Source organism: Lepisma saccharinum, chromosome 15 (assembly GCF_977018435.1).
Source record: "Lepisma saccharinum chromosome 15, izLepSacc3.1, whole genome shotgun sequence".
In the NCBI taxonomy this organism is placed as follows: Eukaryota; Metazoa; Arthropoda; class Insecta; order Zygentoma; family Lepismatidae; genus Lepisma; species Lepisma saccharinum.
In genome coordinates, this window is record NC_139243.1 from 70469352 (window position 1) to 70484477 (window position 15126).

Genomic DNA, 15126 nt, shown 5'->3' on the forward strand with positions numbered 1-15126 from the left:
GGAAGACCACAGAAAAGATATGCAAATTGCTTAGGAAAGCGGGCATTAAAACTTACAGGAAGGGAGGGACAAGCATCTTAGAAATAGTGAAGAGTGCAAAGAAGAAAAAGGAAAACAGAGAAGAGGAAGAGGAAAGGAATATCTACGAAGTAAAATGTAAAGAATGTCAGAGTGTGTGCATAGGAGAAACGAAAAAGAGACTGGAAGATAGGTTGAAACAACATAGCGATGATGTACGATTTAAGAGAGAGAGAAATTCGATATTTAAACACACGAGAGAAACAGGACATGACATAGAGTGGGATGAGGCTAAGCAGATAGGAAGGGAGAAGAGCATGCTAGTGAGAAAATGGAAGGAAGCCAAGGAAATAGAGAAGAAAAGTGAATAAGACACATTGAACTGGAATGGGGGACTGATGTTAAACAAAGAATGGAAGAAGGTGTTAGAAAGAGTGGAAAGGACAAGAGAGAAAGAGGAGAGCAGAAGGAAGAAAATGAAGGAAAAAGAGCGTGAGATATAAAGCCCAACCACATTATATATGAAAGTAAATATGTTTAGCCTTTTAGGTGAAAGTACAGTTCACAAGTGAAAGCCACCTGCTAGAAAGTTCCAGAACAACTTTCTAATGGTCTGGAGGGAGTAATGTTTTGTGTATATATAATGCCCTGTTTCTGTATCTTGTTACTTTTGTACTTGATACAGAGTCTGAAGAAGACCTTGCTAGAAGGTTGAAACGTTACGTTTAGTTTATGTTTTTAATAAAATAAATTACTGCTTTGGTCAGCATATATATTTTTTCATATTCATTTTTTTAAATTTTGGCTCCAATATTTATAGTTACAAAAAGCCATTTCAAAAGTGAATATAATTAGTTGAATGCAGTGAATTACTGCACATTTTTTATACTTATAGAATATTAAAAAATCTGATTTTAGCAGAATTCAGAACGAATTGCAAGTTTATCTGTTAAAATAAATAACCTTATCATTATTTTTACTAAAATATCAAAAGAGACTAGACGTGGAGCTATATTGATTGCCAAGTGTTCACAATTTTTGTACAGAAGGTTCCAGCTTCGAATCCTAGCCTGTGCGTTAAGAGTGTGTCTTTCATCAATGCCATCTAATCATTATTTTCGCAAATAGTCAAAAGTGGATGGAAAAGCGACGTTATATTATGAGGATGAAAGTACGTACAAAGAGAGAAGACTAGGACAGTATAAGCAGAGGTAGAAAAATACAGGGTGCCCAGTCACCATGGTGCCTGAAAATTTTCACGGACTGCCTGAATTTTCAAATACAGTTCTAAATTATTTTTTCTTCAAAAAATCCAAGTTTGCTTAACGAATTTTCCATTTTTTTTAAAAAAAAATAACTAGTACAGTTTGTTTTTTATAGTTTGTTTTTTCTGTATCATGTGCGTCACTAAATCAAAATTACAAAAAGCCATTATAAATTTCTTCACTGTTGCTAGAGAAATTTTCAAATCTGGAGCAATATGGTAGGGTCAGCCATGTAGGCTACTAAATCTTTTAAGATCTCGTTTCGAAATGTTTATACTTTGTTCCATATATCTCTGGAGCAAGGCCGCGCATAGCGACAGAGAAGGGGGAGAAATCAAATAGGCAGAACAAAGCAGTACCTGCTGCTGGGAAGGCCAGTAACTGCAGTAACCCCTCCATGCAATCCCGATCCTCTCAAGTGTTCATTGGTGAAGCTGTCTGGTGTCACTACTTGCGCAGAGAGTTGTTTTCGTTCGCCTGCTCCGTGTATCATCATCATTGTTTTTTTGGAGCAGCAGATGAACTTGGCTTAAACTTCATATAATCGGTCAAACGACGTGACTTAGCTATAACTTCTTCATTCTTCTTTTTCTCTTTTGCAATCTTTCGTTTGGCACTTCCGCTTTTAAATACCTCTTTCTTTTTATGGCGATTAGTTTGTATTTTATTTCCATCCATAATACTAGATACTATATATACATAAATATTACAGTGATAGCTCGTACTTTGTTGTTATGAAAATGTTTTAATAACAAATTGAAACAGTAGGTCTATCTCCAAAACATGCAATAGAGAAAGGTTAAAAGCACAATACAAATTATTCATCCACGTTGTGCATGTCAACATGAATACAGCACAGCGACTGATCTATTTTTAGACAGTGCCAGTGTTCCCACACCACGCCAAGCAATCGAGATTCCTGAATGCTGACTCAACTCATATGAGCTGTCCACAGAAGAGATCAGCCGAATTAGCCCACATAACACACAAAATAACTGCATCGACGTCTTTTACGTTTATGACAGGATTATCACAGTATTAAAACAAAGACATTTTTTTATTTTAGTCTATTCAAAATTAAATTTTTTAATTTTTTTTTTTGTGGTGTGGGCCCCTTTGTGGTGCAGTCCCATAGGCTCCAGCCTAGATAACCTGTGCGTAAATGCGGCCCTGTGCCTGTATATAACAAGGGAGGAACGTTTCTCTCTTGAGGGCTTTCACTCCTTACATAACCAACTCCATACCCGACGGCCGCACATCGCACAACCAACCCTGCAGAAACAGAAGGAATTGTACTATGAAACTCTGCCTCACCCACAATACTCACCGGACCTCCTGCCAACCAAGTAACACTTCCCCAAGCATCTCGCAAACTTCCTACGAGAGAAATATTTCACACAGGTTGAAGTTTCCGGTTCATTTAAGTGATTTCTTGACAATACTTCCCTGCTGTGATGGTGGCGCTTGGATTCAGATAGTTGTAGTGGATGTCTTCGGCAGCAGACCAGTAAAACAGTCACCATGCAGAGAAGTATTACCTAGAATTAAGGTAAATCAAGCATTAGGAATATTATTTTAAGGCAGATCGATCAAGCAATAAATAAGCTTTAAAATGCAATATAATCAGTGAGATATACATACAGGGTGGGCACAAAGTCGCTTTCCCCAATAAATGAAGAAATCAAACAAAAGAACCTAGGTGACTTGACAATCTTTATTGTAATTCAAAGTGTCGTTTCTACTTCAAATACTGTTCAAACTGTCCCCCACCATGTTCAGTGCACAAGGTACATCTCTTCAGCACTGATTTGCAAATATCATGACACAATTGAGGATTGTCATCCAATCTCTTCAACGATTGTTCGATTAGCTGTTGCAAGTGAACCAAATCCTGCGGTTTCTCGGAAAACACTTTGTCTTTGACAATACCCCACATGGAGAAGTCACATGTGAGGTCACATGAACTTGGTGGCCAATCTGTGGTATCACGACAACCAATCCATTCATCGAAATGTTGATCCAAGAACTCCCTCACAACAACACTAAAATGAGGCAGTGCTCCATCGTGTTGCCACGTGAAAGGAATGTTTTCGAAACGAGGGTTATTGACAAGTTCTTGAATCACAACGTCCTGCAACATCTAAAGGTATGTGTCACCAGTAACAGTTCCTTCAAAAAAGAATGGTTCTATGACACCACCACTCCAAATACCACCCCAAACAGTGACACCAGGGACATTTAACTCTTCCGTCATATAATTTCGTGTGGATTGGTATCACTCCAATAAACACAATTGTGTCTGTTTACGTGACCGTTCATCTTGAATGAGGCCTCCTCATCTGTCCACAAAATTCATTTCCAGAAGTCTCTGTGAGCTTCATTCCGAATGAGACACCACTCACAGAACTCAACACGTCGGTCCGGATCAGATTCATGTAACGCGTGCAGAAGCTTTGGCCGGTAAGGTTTCATCTTCAAATCCTTTAACATGTTCCTTACAGAGGTACGTGACATTCCCAGGTCCTCTGCGTGCCTTCTGGTAGACTTCTTTGGGCTGGACACACAAGTCTGAGCAACATGTGCAATGTTTTCTTCATTTCGTACACTTCGGGGTCATCCGCTTCGCTGTAGATCATGCACAGAACCTGTAGCCTCAAATTGTTGGTTCAGGTTTCTGAAGTCTTGACGTGATGGTGGTTTGACACCTGGAAATCTTCTCCTGAATTCTGCTGTCACCACATTTGTGTTTTTGTTGTGTTTCCACCAAGCTTGTAGCATGAAAACACATTGTTCCTTTGTTAATTTGCGATTCATCTCAAGACCTGCAATGCAAGATAACAACTTCACTCAGTAAACAACTCTCTTCAATAAACAGTAAACAAAACACGTACGAAAACATGGTTACCAGTCCTAGAGACACAGTAGTGCCAGTCCTAGTACAAAAAAGACGCTGATACCTCGCTTATTTCTATTCTTTCCTTACTTGTTTTGGGGAAAGCAACTTTGTGCCCACCCTTTATATAAGGAAAAATTATTTGCAAAACACAAAGCAAAACAATATGGCCATTATTTTTTCATCAACCCAATACATAGAAAGGCACATACAAAAGAAAAATATTTTAGGTGTAAAATTTTCAACAGAAATTTTGCCTGTAAAGATTACCTTAGGAAACATGTGAGAATACACAAAAAAATAAACCTTTCCTTTGTTCAATTTTTGGCAAAGATGTTGCCCTCTGCTTGTTAAATTTTATCCCTGGGGAAATTATATTTTGGGGGAAACAACAAATTATTTTGCAATTTTTTTTCCCCCCACTTTGCCATTCAATTGCAACATTTTCTGTCAGACAACTGGAAGCTCCAATTTTGGCGAATGCAGATGTGGCCTCAAGGGCTGTTATTTTCCTAAAACTGTCAAAGATGTTGAAGAGCATCTCCCCATTTCCCTTTTTTTGGTCCACGGAATTTGGCAGGAATGTGAAAGTTGCAAATGAGTTGTCACATGACCAGTAGCGGCTCGTGCCTAAAATAACAGGTGAAGAAGTACATTTATAGGCAATGAAAAACAAATAGTAAGTGTCAGTGGCCCCCCCCACAATTTAAAACGTCTTTTTTGTCTTCATCCGTCCATCTGGAAAATGGTGTCTGCAACAAATTACACACTAAGTCATTTACTGAGTTCATTGTACAAACCACAGCTCAACACATGAACACAACACACGATAGGAAACGCGAAACACACACGCGGAACAAGATCTCGCGAGAACGCAACGATTTTGCCACAACCACTGGATGCAATGTTTTCTGTCGACGAGAGAACTGCTGCACGTAGATGGCGACACCCATTCAATTCCAACGGTAGGTGACGTCACCGTTGCCATGACAACCGGCTAAAGTCTTCCGCAACCTGGCGGCGTCTGCTCTTGGTTTGTTTAAGCTACGACGAACTCTTCACGTGCGTAGCGCCGAGCGGCGTATTATTTGAGTATTATCGTGTGCGTTCTGCTGTGAAATAGTTTAATTTAACAAGGAAATGAAAAATGTCAATATTAATTTCAAAATTAGGTGAAAACATCTGCACTTGTTGCACTTGGCCAGCCGCCACTGCACATGACTCGAACTTGTCACCACACAACGTCTGTATTTGTATGAGTGCCAAGTACTTGAACAGTAGTGCACGAAGATAGCCTACATGGAATTTTTGATGCGAGCATAATAGTCCTTTACGAAGTCATTTTTTAAAGATATGTGTGCTTTTTTTTTAGAACAATGAGCTAGATTTCTTTGTGAAGCTAGAATGTTAGTAAAAAAAAGTGAGCATTACGAGTTCCAGACTCTGCAATGTCTGGAATCTGCCTTCAAAATGAACAAAAACAGATGAAGCTGGTGGCGTTGAAGACTGTGTTGATCAAAGGATCGGTTCTGAAAATTTACAAGTGCATCTACACAAGAAGGCAGTAGTGGTAAAGTGGCAAGTTCCTTTTGATTGTTGGTTGCCCGTGAAAAATTTAACAAATGGAAAAATTACACGGATGTAGCTTGATGTACTCATATATAGTGATGAAGTTACACATACATAATCTATAATAATTTTATTCTTTGATTATGAGGAAAGTTGGGGCGAGTCGGAAGGTGGTATCCTTTGTTGGAAATATTTTTCGGTTTCAGCATGCGTTTTCAAGTTGGTAGTCTTGCAATTTTGCAGCAAGTTAAACACATTTGTAAAATATCATGACTAAAAATACAGAAGGATCGAAAATGAATTCATTCAGTTCTGTAACAAGAATTGATCATGAAATTATATATACAATGATGGACATTATATATGCAGTAGTGGTAATCACTAATGTTTTGTATTCAAGGAGACCTGGACTAATTATGTGTAACTTGGTGGGGGCACTCACCCTCCTAACGAATTTTCAGAATTAACAAGCTAATGGAACTGTTATTTTATTTATTTATTTAAGTTGGGGGGACCAACAGGCATTTAGCTGCCCAATTATAGGTCTCCGCTAATTAAGATAATATTATATGAAGCTGCAAACTATTGGTATGTACAATAAAAAAGATGAAAGAAATAGAAGTTTACCACATAAGTATATTTATTATTTTTCTGACAGGAGAATTCAACTAATGATGGTTCACTATGGGATATGTATATGGATATGAATATTGAAGTATATTAGAGTATATTTTGAATGCAATATTAACAGTGCAAATTAATGGATCTGTGCTTCTTAAACACGTTCTGTTCACTATTTTAGACAAATAATTCACATTTTGAAGTAAAAATAAGTGAAAAAACACACAAAAAAACTGAGATGCAAGTAAATGAGTAATTTTTTTATTTTGCAAATGTAGCAGTAATTAGCAAAGTATCTTAGGTGCTATTTTATGGGGGTAGAAAATTTTTGATTCATATGTATATATGTATGTGTGTGTTTATAGCTATATAGGATATATATGCTGTCTCTAGACAGTCAGTAGAATTCCACCCCTCCTCTGGAAATTTTTTAATACCACTCTGCAGTTACCCAATAGAAATCCCACCCATGCTTTCAAATGGCACATTTAAAGCATGTTGGCAGTAGTTGTAAGATGGAAAACCTTTATTCCATGATGCAGGCTTTTTAGCAGAGCAAACAATTGTTTATGGCTTTTCCTGATCAAAAGTACAAAGCAAATAAGGAAACTTCATCCCTTGGTGTCACATATTATTATAGAGCCATTAGAGCAACTGATGTGCAACCACAGTGCAGAACGGTTATTTTGACAAAATCCTGTTTCCCTACTGGTTGATTTGGGGATGGTGATTTTGAACATCATTGCTTCCAAACACTAGGCCTAATTGGTTGTTTGACTGTGAGTTCCTTCGTAGGGAAATGTGGCAACAGAGGATCACTGCCATAAAGGCAGTTCTTGCACCGGATATAAGAACAGCGGTCCTGTAATATTTGGAAATTTTTTGCATGTTACATTTTGAACATTTATACAAACAAATTTATTGAAAATTATCTTCTTAATGTCAAGAAATTTTAAAAAGCTGGTATCAGCATTCTTGTCCCTCGTTTTCCCATGGTGCTGATATTTATAGTTTACTGTTATGTAGTACAGTAATATCAGACTTGTTGTGTTGCATGTTTAATGCCTACTCCTGAAATTAGCAAGTAGATAAATCAGTTTATCTTGTGACTGCAATCTATAATTGTTCACATTGAAGAATTTAATGAAGTTAGTATTGGTGATAGTAAAAGGAGTGAAAGTCACAGTAATGTTATCTTGGCATCTCACGTAAACAATTATTAAAGTACAGTCTCATTTCTTGATAGCACAGAAAACTAGATGCTACTCCCTTAAAGTCTTTTGTACTGCAGATATTAGTAATTATTTTAGAAGCAGACCTACATTTGTATGTTCATTTTTTTTTCAGATGCTTGAACAAGAGCTATATGGAAGGACAGGTCCAAGATGTTCCAAAGTTATTTACACATTTACCAATATCTGCAGGAAAAATGAGTGAACAAGAGCAACCAAAAAATAATCCAGAATATCTAAGTGAACAAGGAATAGTAGAGGCTCAAACTTCACCAAAATCGTCTAAAACCAAGGGATATATTGAAAATGCCAAGGGTGGTAACAGAAGAAAGCAATATATTTGTTCCTTGTGCACCAAAAGTTTCTTCAAAGAAGAACATTTGCATAAAGATATACGAGTTCATACAAAAGAGAACCTTTCAATTGTTCAATATGCAAGGAACATTTTGAATATGAACATTGCCTTAATAGAGATACGAAAAAAAAACCTTTTAAGTGTCCAATTTGCAAAAATAACTTTGCATATGAAGGAGATCTTCAGATGCATGGGAGAGTTCACAGCCAAGAAAAGCCTATCAATTGCACAATTTGCGAAAAAAAAATTGCACATAAATATTACCTTAAAATACATTTGAGAACACACACAAAAGAAAAACCTTTTAAGTGTGCAATTTGCAACAAACGTTTTGCCCAAAAATATAACCTTAGTAGACACATTAGAATACACACAAAAGAGAAACCTTTTAATTGTTCTATTTGCAGCAAAGTGTTTTCCTGCAAGTAACAGCTTAATATACATACGAGGACACACACAAAAGAAAAACCTTTTAAGTGTACAATTTGCAACAAAAATTTTGTCCAAACACATCACCTTAATAGACACATGAGAATACACACACGAAAGAAACCTTTTAAATGTTATATTTGCAGTAAAGATTTTTCCCACCCAGACTCGCTTAATAAACATATGAGGGCACACACAAAAGAAAACCTTTTTAAGTGTACAATTTGCAACAAAGATTTTGCCCAAAAACAACACCTCAATACACACATGAGAATACACACAAAAGAAAAACCTTTTAATTGTTGTATTTGTAGCAAGGAGTTTTCCTACAAAAATTCACTTAATATACATATGAGGGCACACACAAATGAAAAACCTTTTAAGTGTACAATTTGCAACAAAGTTTTTGCCAAAAAACATACCCTTAATAGACACATGAGAATACACACAAAAGAGAAACCTTTTAATTGTTCTATTTGCAGCAAAGTGTTTTCCCAGAAGAACTCGGTTAATATACATATGAGGACACACACAAAAGAAAAACCTTTTATGTGCACAATTTGCAACAAAGATTTTGCCCAAAAACAACACCTCAATAGACACATGAGAATACACACAAAAGAGGAACCTTTTAGTTGTTGTATTTGTAGCAAGGAGTTTTCCTACAAAGACTCACTTAATATACATATGAGGGCACACACACACAAATGAAAAACCTTGTAAGTGTACAATTTGCAACAAAGATTTTGCCTGAAAAGATCATCTTAATATACACATGAGAGTAAACACAAAAGAGAAACCTTTTAATTGTTGTATTTGTAGCAAAGAGTTTTCCTACAAAGACTCACTTAATATACATATGAGAGCACACACAAATGAAAAATCTTTTAAGTGTACAATTTGCAACAAAGATTTTGCCATAAAACATACGAGGGTGTATCGTAAAGTTTTTTCAATCATCCTGTTCTAAACAAGCTAGAATTGGTGTTTTATATTGAGGGACTTAGGACTTCCCTACATTTTAACCATCCATAGCCACACATTTCTCCCATCGTTTCTTGACCTTCCGAAGGCCCTCGTTGTAGAACTCCCTGGATTGCGATGAAAACCATTGCTCAACCTCCATAATGACGTCATCTGTGGTGTCAAATCGCCGACCCCGCAACGGTTTTTCATTTCTGGGAATAAGAAAAAGTATCTTGGAGCGAGATCGGGAGAATAGGGTGGATGCGGCAAGATTTCATAGCCACATTGCCTTTCCTTCTTGATTGCAATTTGCGAAGAGTGAGAGGGTGCATTATCGGCCAGCAGACGAACGCCTTTCGTGAGAGCACCTTGCAACTTGTCCAGAAGTGTGCAGTAGTAGTCGCCAGTGATGGTCTGACCCTTTGCAAGGTAGTCTGTGAATACGGCCCTGCGACAATCCCAGAAAACTAAGAGCATGACCTTCCCTGCCGACTTCTGCATCTTTGAGTGCAGGGAATGGGAGTGATTCCAATCCTTGCTCATGGTTTTGGTTTCTGGGTCATACTGGCAGACCCAACATTCGTCCATGGTTACCAGACGACCAAAGGAATCATCTTCATCCTGCTCCAAAAGGGTCAACATCCACCTCGAAAGTTCGCACCGTGTGTGTTTTTGAAAAGGAGTCAGCAAGCGTGGAACTCAGCATGCAGACACCTTTGTCATGTGCAATTCTTCGTGAATTATTTTTGACACTACCATAACTAAGCCCCGTTTCGTTCATTATTGTTTGGATGGTTGCACGTTGGTCTTCCAGGATAAGACACTCCACTTTCTTCACATTGACAGCGTCGTCTGTGCATGACGGCCTCCCACTTCTTGGCTCGTCTGTCAGTGACATGTGGCCAGTTTGGAAATTTCTTTTCCACCTCGCAATAGTCTCATATGGTGGGCAATCATCACCATAGACAGCTTTCATTTCATCATGGATCTGCCTGCCATTATTCCCCTTCAAATGCAGGAACTTTATCACACTTCGGGCTTCAATTTTATCCATCTCACACTTTCCTCTTAACTCATGCGATTTCTGAAAAAACGGAAAAACACAATCACTTGGTTTTTGCACCATTAGATACATAGGGTTTAATATGTTTACTGACAAAAATTCAAGTTTATAGCTAAAAAACTTCATGGTGATTGTCAAAACTTTACGATACCCCCTCGTACCCTTAGTAGACACATGAGAATACACACGAGGGAAACCTTTTAAATGTTGTATTTGCAGTAAAGATTTTTCCCACAAAGACTCGCTTAATAAACATATGAGGGCACACACAAATGAAAAACCTTTTAAGTGTACAATTTGCATCAAAGATTTTGCCTGAAAATATTATCTTAATGTACACATGAGAGTACACACAAATGAGAAACCTTTTAATTGTTCTATTTGCAGCAATGCCTTTTTCCCACAAGGACTTGCTTAATATACATATGAGGACACTCACATTTTATTTATTTACATTTTACTTGGGATTACCGCTAAGCAGTTTTCCCCATATCTATATATGTACTGTACATAAACTTACATTTTTTAGTACATTATTATTAAAAGATACTATCAACAATTTTTTTTCTACTAAATAGTTAAGCAACATTTTCTAAAAAAGATAACAATATATATCCAACTGTAAGGTTAGGTTCACAAATCAAAGATTCCAAACACTGAGGAAAAGGAATTTCACAGTTTATAAGATTTTTATAGAATGTCTCTCTTTCTTGTGTGTATCTATTACACTCAAATATGATATGGTGTATATCCTCCTTGTTGCCACATGTACAGTTTGGGTTTTGTAAAATCTGGATCTTTTGTAAATGACTTTTAGTAGTTGTATGTCCTGACCTAATACGATTTAGTAATACTATCACATTCCGTGAACCTTGAACTTTTGTAAACCAAGGCCTCATTCTATTGAAATTAGCTATCCTCTGATAAAAGCTGCCTGCATTTTGAAATTCACCTTTGCACCATTCCTTCCAGTTTTCCTTCAACTTTTTCTTCACCTTCGGTAGAAGGTCTGTGTACCAGGTTTTCAGTTCCAGGACAGGTTGAATTACCCTAGCTTGTTTTGCATACAAATCTGCAATATCATTTCCTAAATTTTGACAATGTGCTTTAACCCAGGTTAAATGAATTATCTTTCCCCTGCTCCTTAAATTTTGTAAAGTTTTTACACAGTTTATAATGTATGGGGAGCATTTAAATAATAAATCATGATTGGACTGAATTGAATATAATACACTTTTGGAATCCGTTAATATTAATATATTTTTTCTTGCAATTCATATGTATAAATTAGTGATTGGTAAATTGCATAAGCTTCAGCTGTAAAAATGGAAAAATCTTCCGGTAAATGTATCATAATTGATTCCTTCTTCTGTACATCATAAACATTACATTTTGACTACTTTTTGAAACGTCTGTATATATAAAATAATAATCTTTCCACCTTTCCATGTAATCATATTTTGTATATTGTTCAGGAAAATAAATATATTTATATTCACAAACAGGAAAATCTAGAGTATATATGGGCTTACTCCTTACTTTCAATAATTTTTGATGATCCTCATAGTACTCATTATATAATTGCACCCATCCTATATCTTGGCCACCCATCCTATAATCAGCTTTGATTTTTCTGACGATATATTCATAGACCTATTCTCAAGAAATTTTTTTATCTCTATTATTTTCGCTTCCATGTTGGTGACTCCTTTATCTACTTGCTTGACGCTCTCATATATACATAAATCATCTGCGTATTATATAAATAAATCCAAATGACTCAGGACATATTCTTTGAACATCCATTAAATATATATTAAAAAATAAAGGAGTTAAAGGGCTTCCCTGTGGAAGTCCCCATGTTATCCATCTAGGACCCTCAACTTTATTGTGAAAGTAAAAATATAAACGATTTTTTAATAGATTCCAAATTATTTTTAGATGCATATAAGGTATTTTCAGATTTTGTAGAATGTTTAATAATTTATGTATATTTACATTATCAAATGCCCCTTTAATATCTAAGAAAGCAGCAATAAGACTACTTTTCCTTTTCATTGTATCATAAATTTTTGATGATAGCATTGCCAAGGCATCTGTACACCCCATACCCTTCCTAAAACCAACTTGAAGCCTTGAAAATAATCCCTGTCCCTCTATATGCCAACTTATTCTCTTTAGAATTAATTTTTCAAAAATTTTCCCCAGTACTGAAGACAAAGCTATCGGTCCATAAGATTCTCCTTTATGTGGGCTTTTGCCAGGTTTCAATATTGGTAAAATCATTTGAGTGTACCACATTTCCTGAATTCATTATATAATTGTAGATGTTACAAAGATATATTATACCACATTCCGGTAAATTTTGAATCATCGAGTATGATATTCCATCTTTTCGTGGAGTTGTGTCCTTGGCTCTAATTATTATGTCTCTTATTTCATCAATCATGATATTGGTGTATGTATAATCCTTGTGAATGTCTATCTTTAGGACTGAAAGAGAAAATTTCATCAGGGGCATCTGCAGGTTCATGTTTATTATTACATGTTCATAATAAATTCATCTTTCCAGGTTTCTTTGAGTGGTATTAATCGAGGGGTATGTGGTTTGCGGATTGATTTAAATTTAGCCCACACGGTACTGATACACTCTTTGTTATTTATGTCTTCACAATACTTTGCCCACAATTGTCTTTTTGCACTGATATAACTTTTCTTGGCCTGCGCTATTGCTTTCTTATAATTAATCCAAGTTTCCTGATTTGGTATTGTTTTATAAACTTTAGTAGCTTCAATTATCTGTATTTTAAAATTTTGTCCATCTTTATTCCACCAGTGTACTATTGGATACTTTTTTACAACTTCCTCTTTTGACCTTGTACATGATCTGTCCATAACAATACTAACAGAATCTACAAAATAATCATATGTACTCTTATCAATATTATTTAAATTTGTATTTTTAAATAAGATTGTAAGTAATTTAGAATATTTATTCCAATCAGCTTCGTTAACTTTCCATTTTTTGAGCGGAATAGTGAAAGATCTCACTGAATTAGTATCAGTATAAAAGAAACATGGATAATGGTCACTGGTTCTTTGATCACTGTCTGTTCCCACTGAAATTGACCACATATATCATCTGACATTAACGTTAAATCTATAGCTGTTGGCCGAGTACCTAATCTTCCTATATACCTGTATGTAGCAGACCCGTCATTAATTACAGTAAAGTTGTACAAACCCATACATTCTACTAACACTTTCCCCAACTTATCTTCATCCTGATCTCCCCATATTGTGTGATGGCAATTGAAATCCCCTGCTATAATAAAAGGCTTTTCTATGCATTGAAACATTTGCGATAATGTATTTGTCGTTAATTTATGTGACTCTGCACCTGTAGGAATATATATATAGATATAACACTAACTTTTTGATTAATAAAAGCAATTTTAATTCCTACGACTTCAATTTTGTATGTGTCGTATGTAGACAATGTATAATCAAAAGATATAGGTTCAAATGGAATGCTTTCATGAATCATAATTGCAACTCCTTTACTATCATCTTTAATCTTTTCATAAATTATGTGATAATGATTTACTTTAAAATAATTCATGTTTGATGGGTTCACAGAGATTTCCGATAAACATAAAAGTTCAGGTCTATATTCATCTATTAATTTCACCAGATTTTGCTTTCTTGCTTTCAGTGATCTTACATTCCAGTGTACCCCCACGAATGTTTTCCATTATTTTTTTTTCCACACCCTAAGGTGTCTCTCCAAAAATTTCCAAATCCTCAATAATTTTCTGCTCCTGGCCATTTATTTGTGAGCATTCTGTTAGTATTTCTTTTATACTTAATAAGTCAGAATTTTTAGTTAATGTCGCCATAAGTTTTGCAATTAATTGTAACAAATTATACATAAGATCCTTCTGAGATGTTATGTGAGGAAAGTACACGATTTTTTCTGTTTTTCATTGTTGTAGATTCCGATGCTCACCTCCTGCAAGCTTCTGTTTGTACTATCCACATCTTCCTCATTATTCCTTGTCTTAATTACAGTTCCTGTAGACTTTCCATTTAATTGTTTTTGATTACTTTGTAATTTCTTTAGAGAACCTTTACTTGATTCTCCTTGAGAATTTCCATTATAATTCTTTGTTTGTGAATAGGAATTTAGTCTGAAATTTTTTCCAAATTTATTTTCAAATTGGGAATAGTCTCTATGATCTTCTGGAGGAACTCTTTTCCATGAAACATTTTCGAAGTATGTATCTGATTTTCTTTCACCCCAATCACTTAAGGCTTCAAATCTGTTTTGTATTGTTATGCTATTTCCTACAACACCAGTCTTTCTTGTGTTAATTTCACTTACTTGACTTTTGTTTATATGGTTTTTTATTTGATCAGCATAAGAGTTGCCTTGAACAACATAATTGCTTGGAACATTACCCGTTATTACTTTCTCTCTTGCTTCTTGCCGGGATAAATTATCATATGCCATAACTCTCATGACTTCTCTTTCCATTTCCCATTTTACACATGACTTATCAGTAGCAACATGTTCTCCTCCGCAATTTAAACACTTCGGAGTTTCATTACAATTTTCATGTTCCTCTCTTCCACATCTAGCACACTTAGCTTTATCCTTGCATATGGCTGCTGAATGTGCAAATCTGTAACATTTCTTACATTGCATCACATTT

General features: G+C 35.7%; 2 protein-coding genes across 2 annotated transcripts in view; one reads left to right on the forward strand and one right to left on the reverse strand.

Annotated features, from left to right (window-relative positions):
• Window positions 1-9093, forward strand: part of LOC145999321 (uncharacterized) — a 145251-nt gene extending 136158 nt beyond the window's left edge. The window contains exons 4-6 of the mRNA XM_083136262.1: window positions 7714-8032; window positions 8095-8378; window positions 8697-9093. Coding sequence (XP_082992388.1) covers window positions 7714-8032; window positions 8095-8378; window positions 8697-9093 — 1000 coding nt within the window. The remainder of the gene's footprint in view (window positions 1-7713; window positions 8033-8094; window positions 8379-8696) is intronic.
• A 303-nt stretch (window positions 9094-9396) lies between these two features.
• On the reverse strand, window positions 9397-9990 carry LOC145999322 (histone-lysine N-methyltransferase SETMAR-like). The gene has a single exon (XM_083136264.1). The coding sequence runs from the start codon at window positions 9988-9990 to the stop codon at window positions 9397-9399; it is 594 nt and encodes a 197-aa protein (XP_082992390.1).
• Window positions 9991-15126: the final 5136 nt, after the last annotated feature.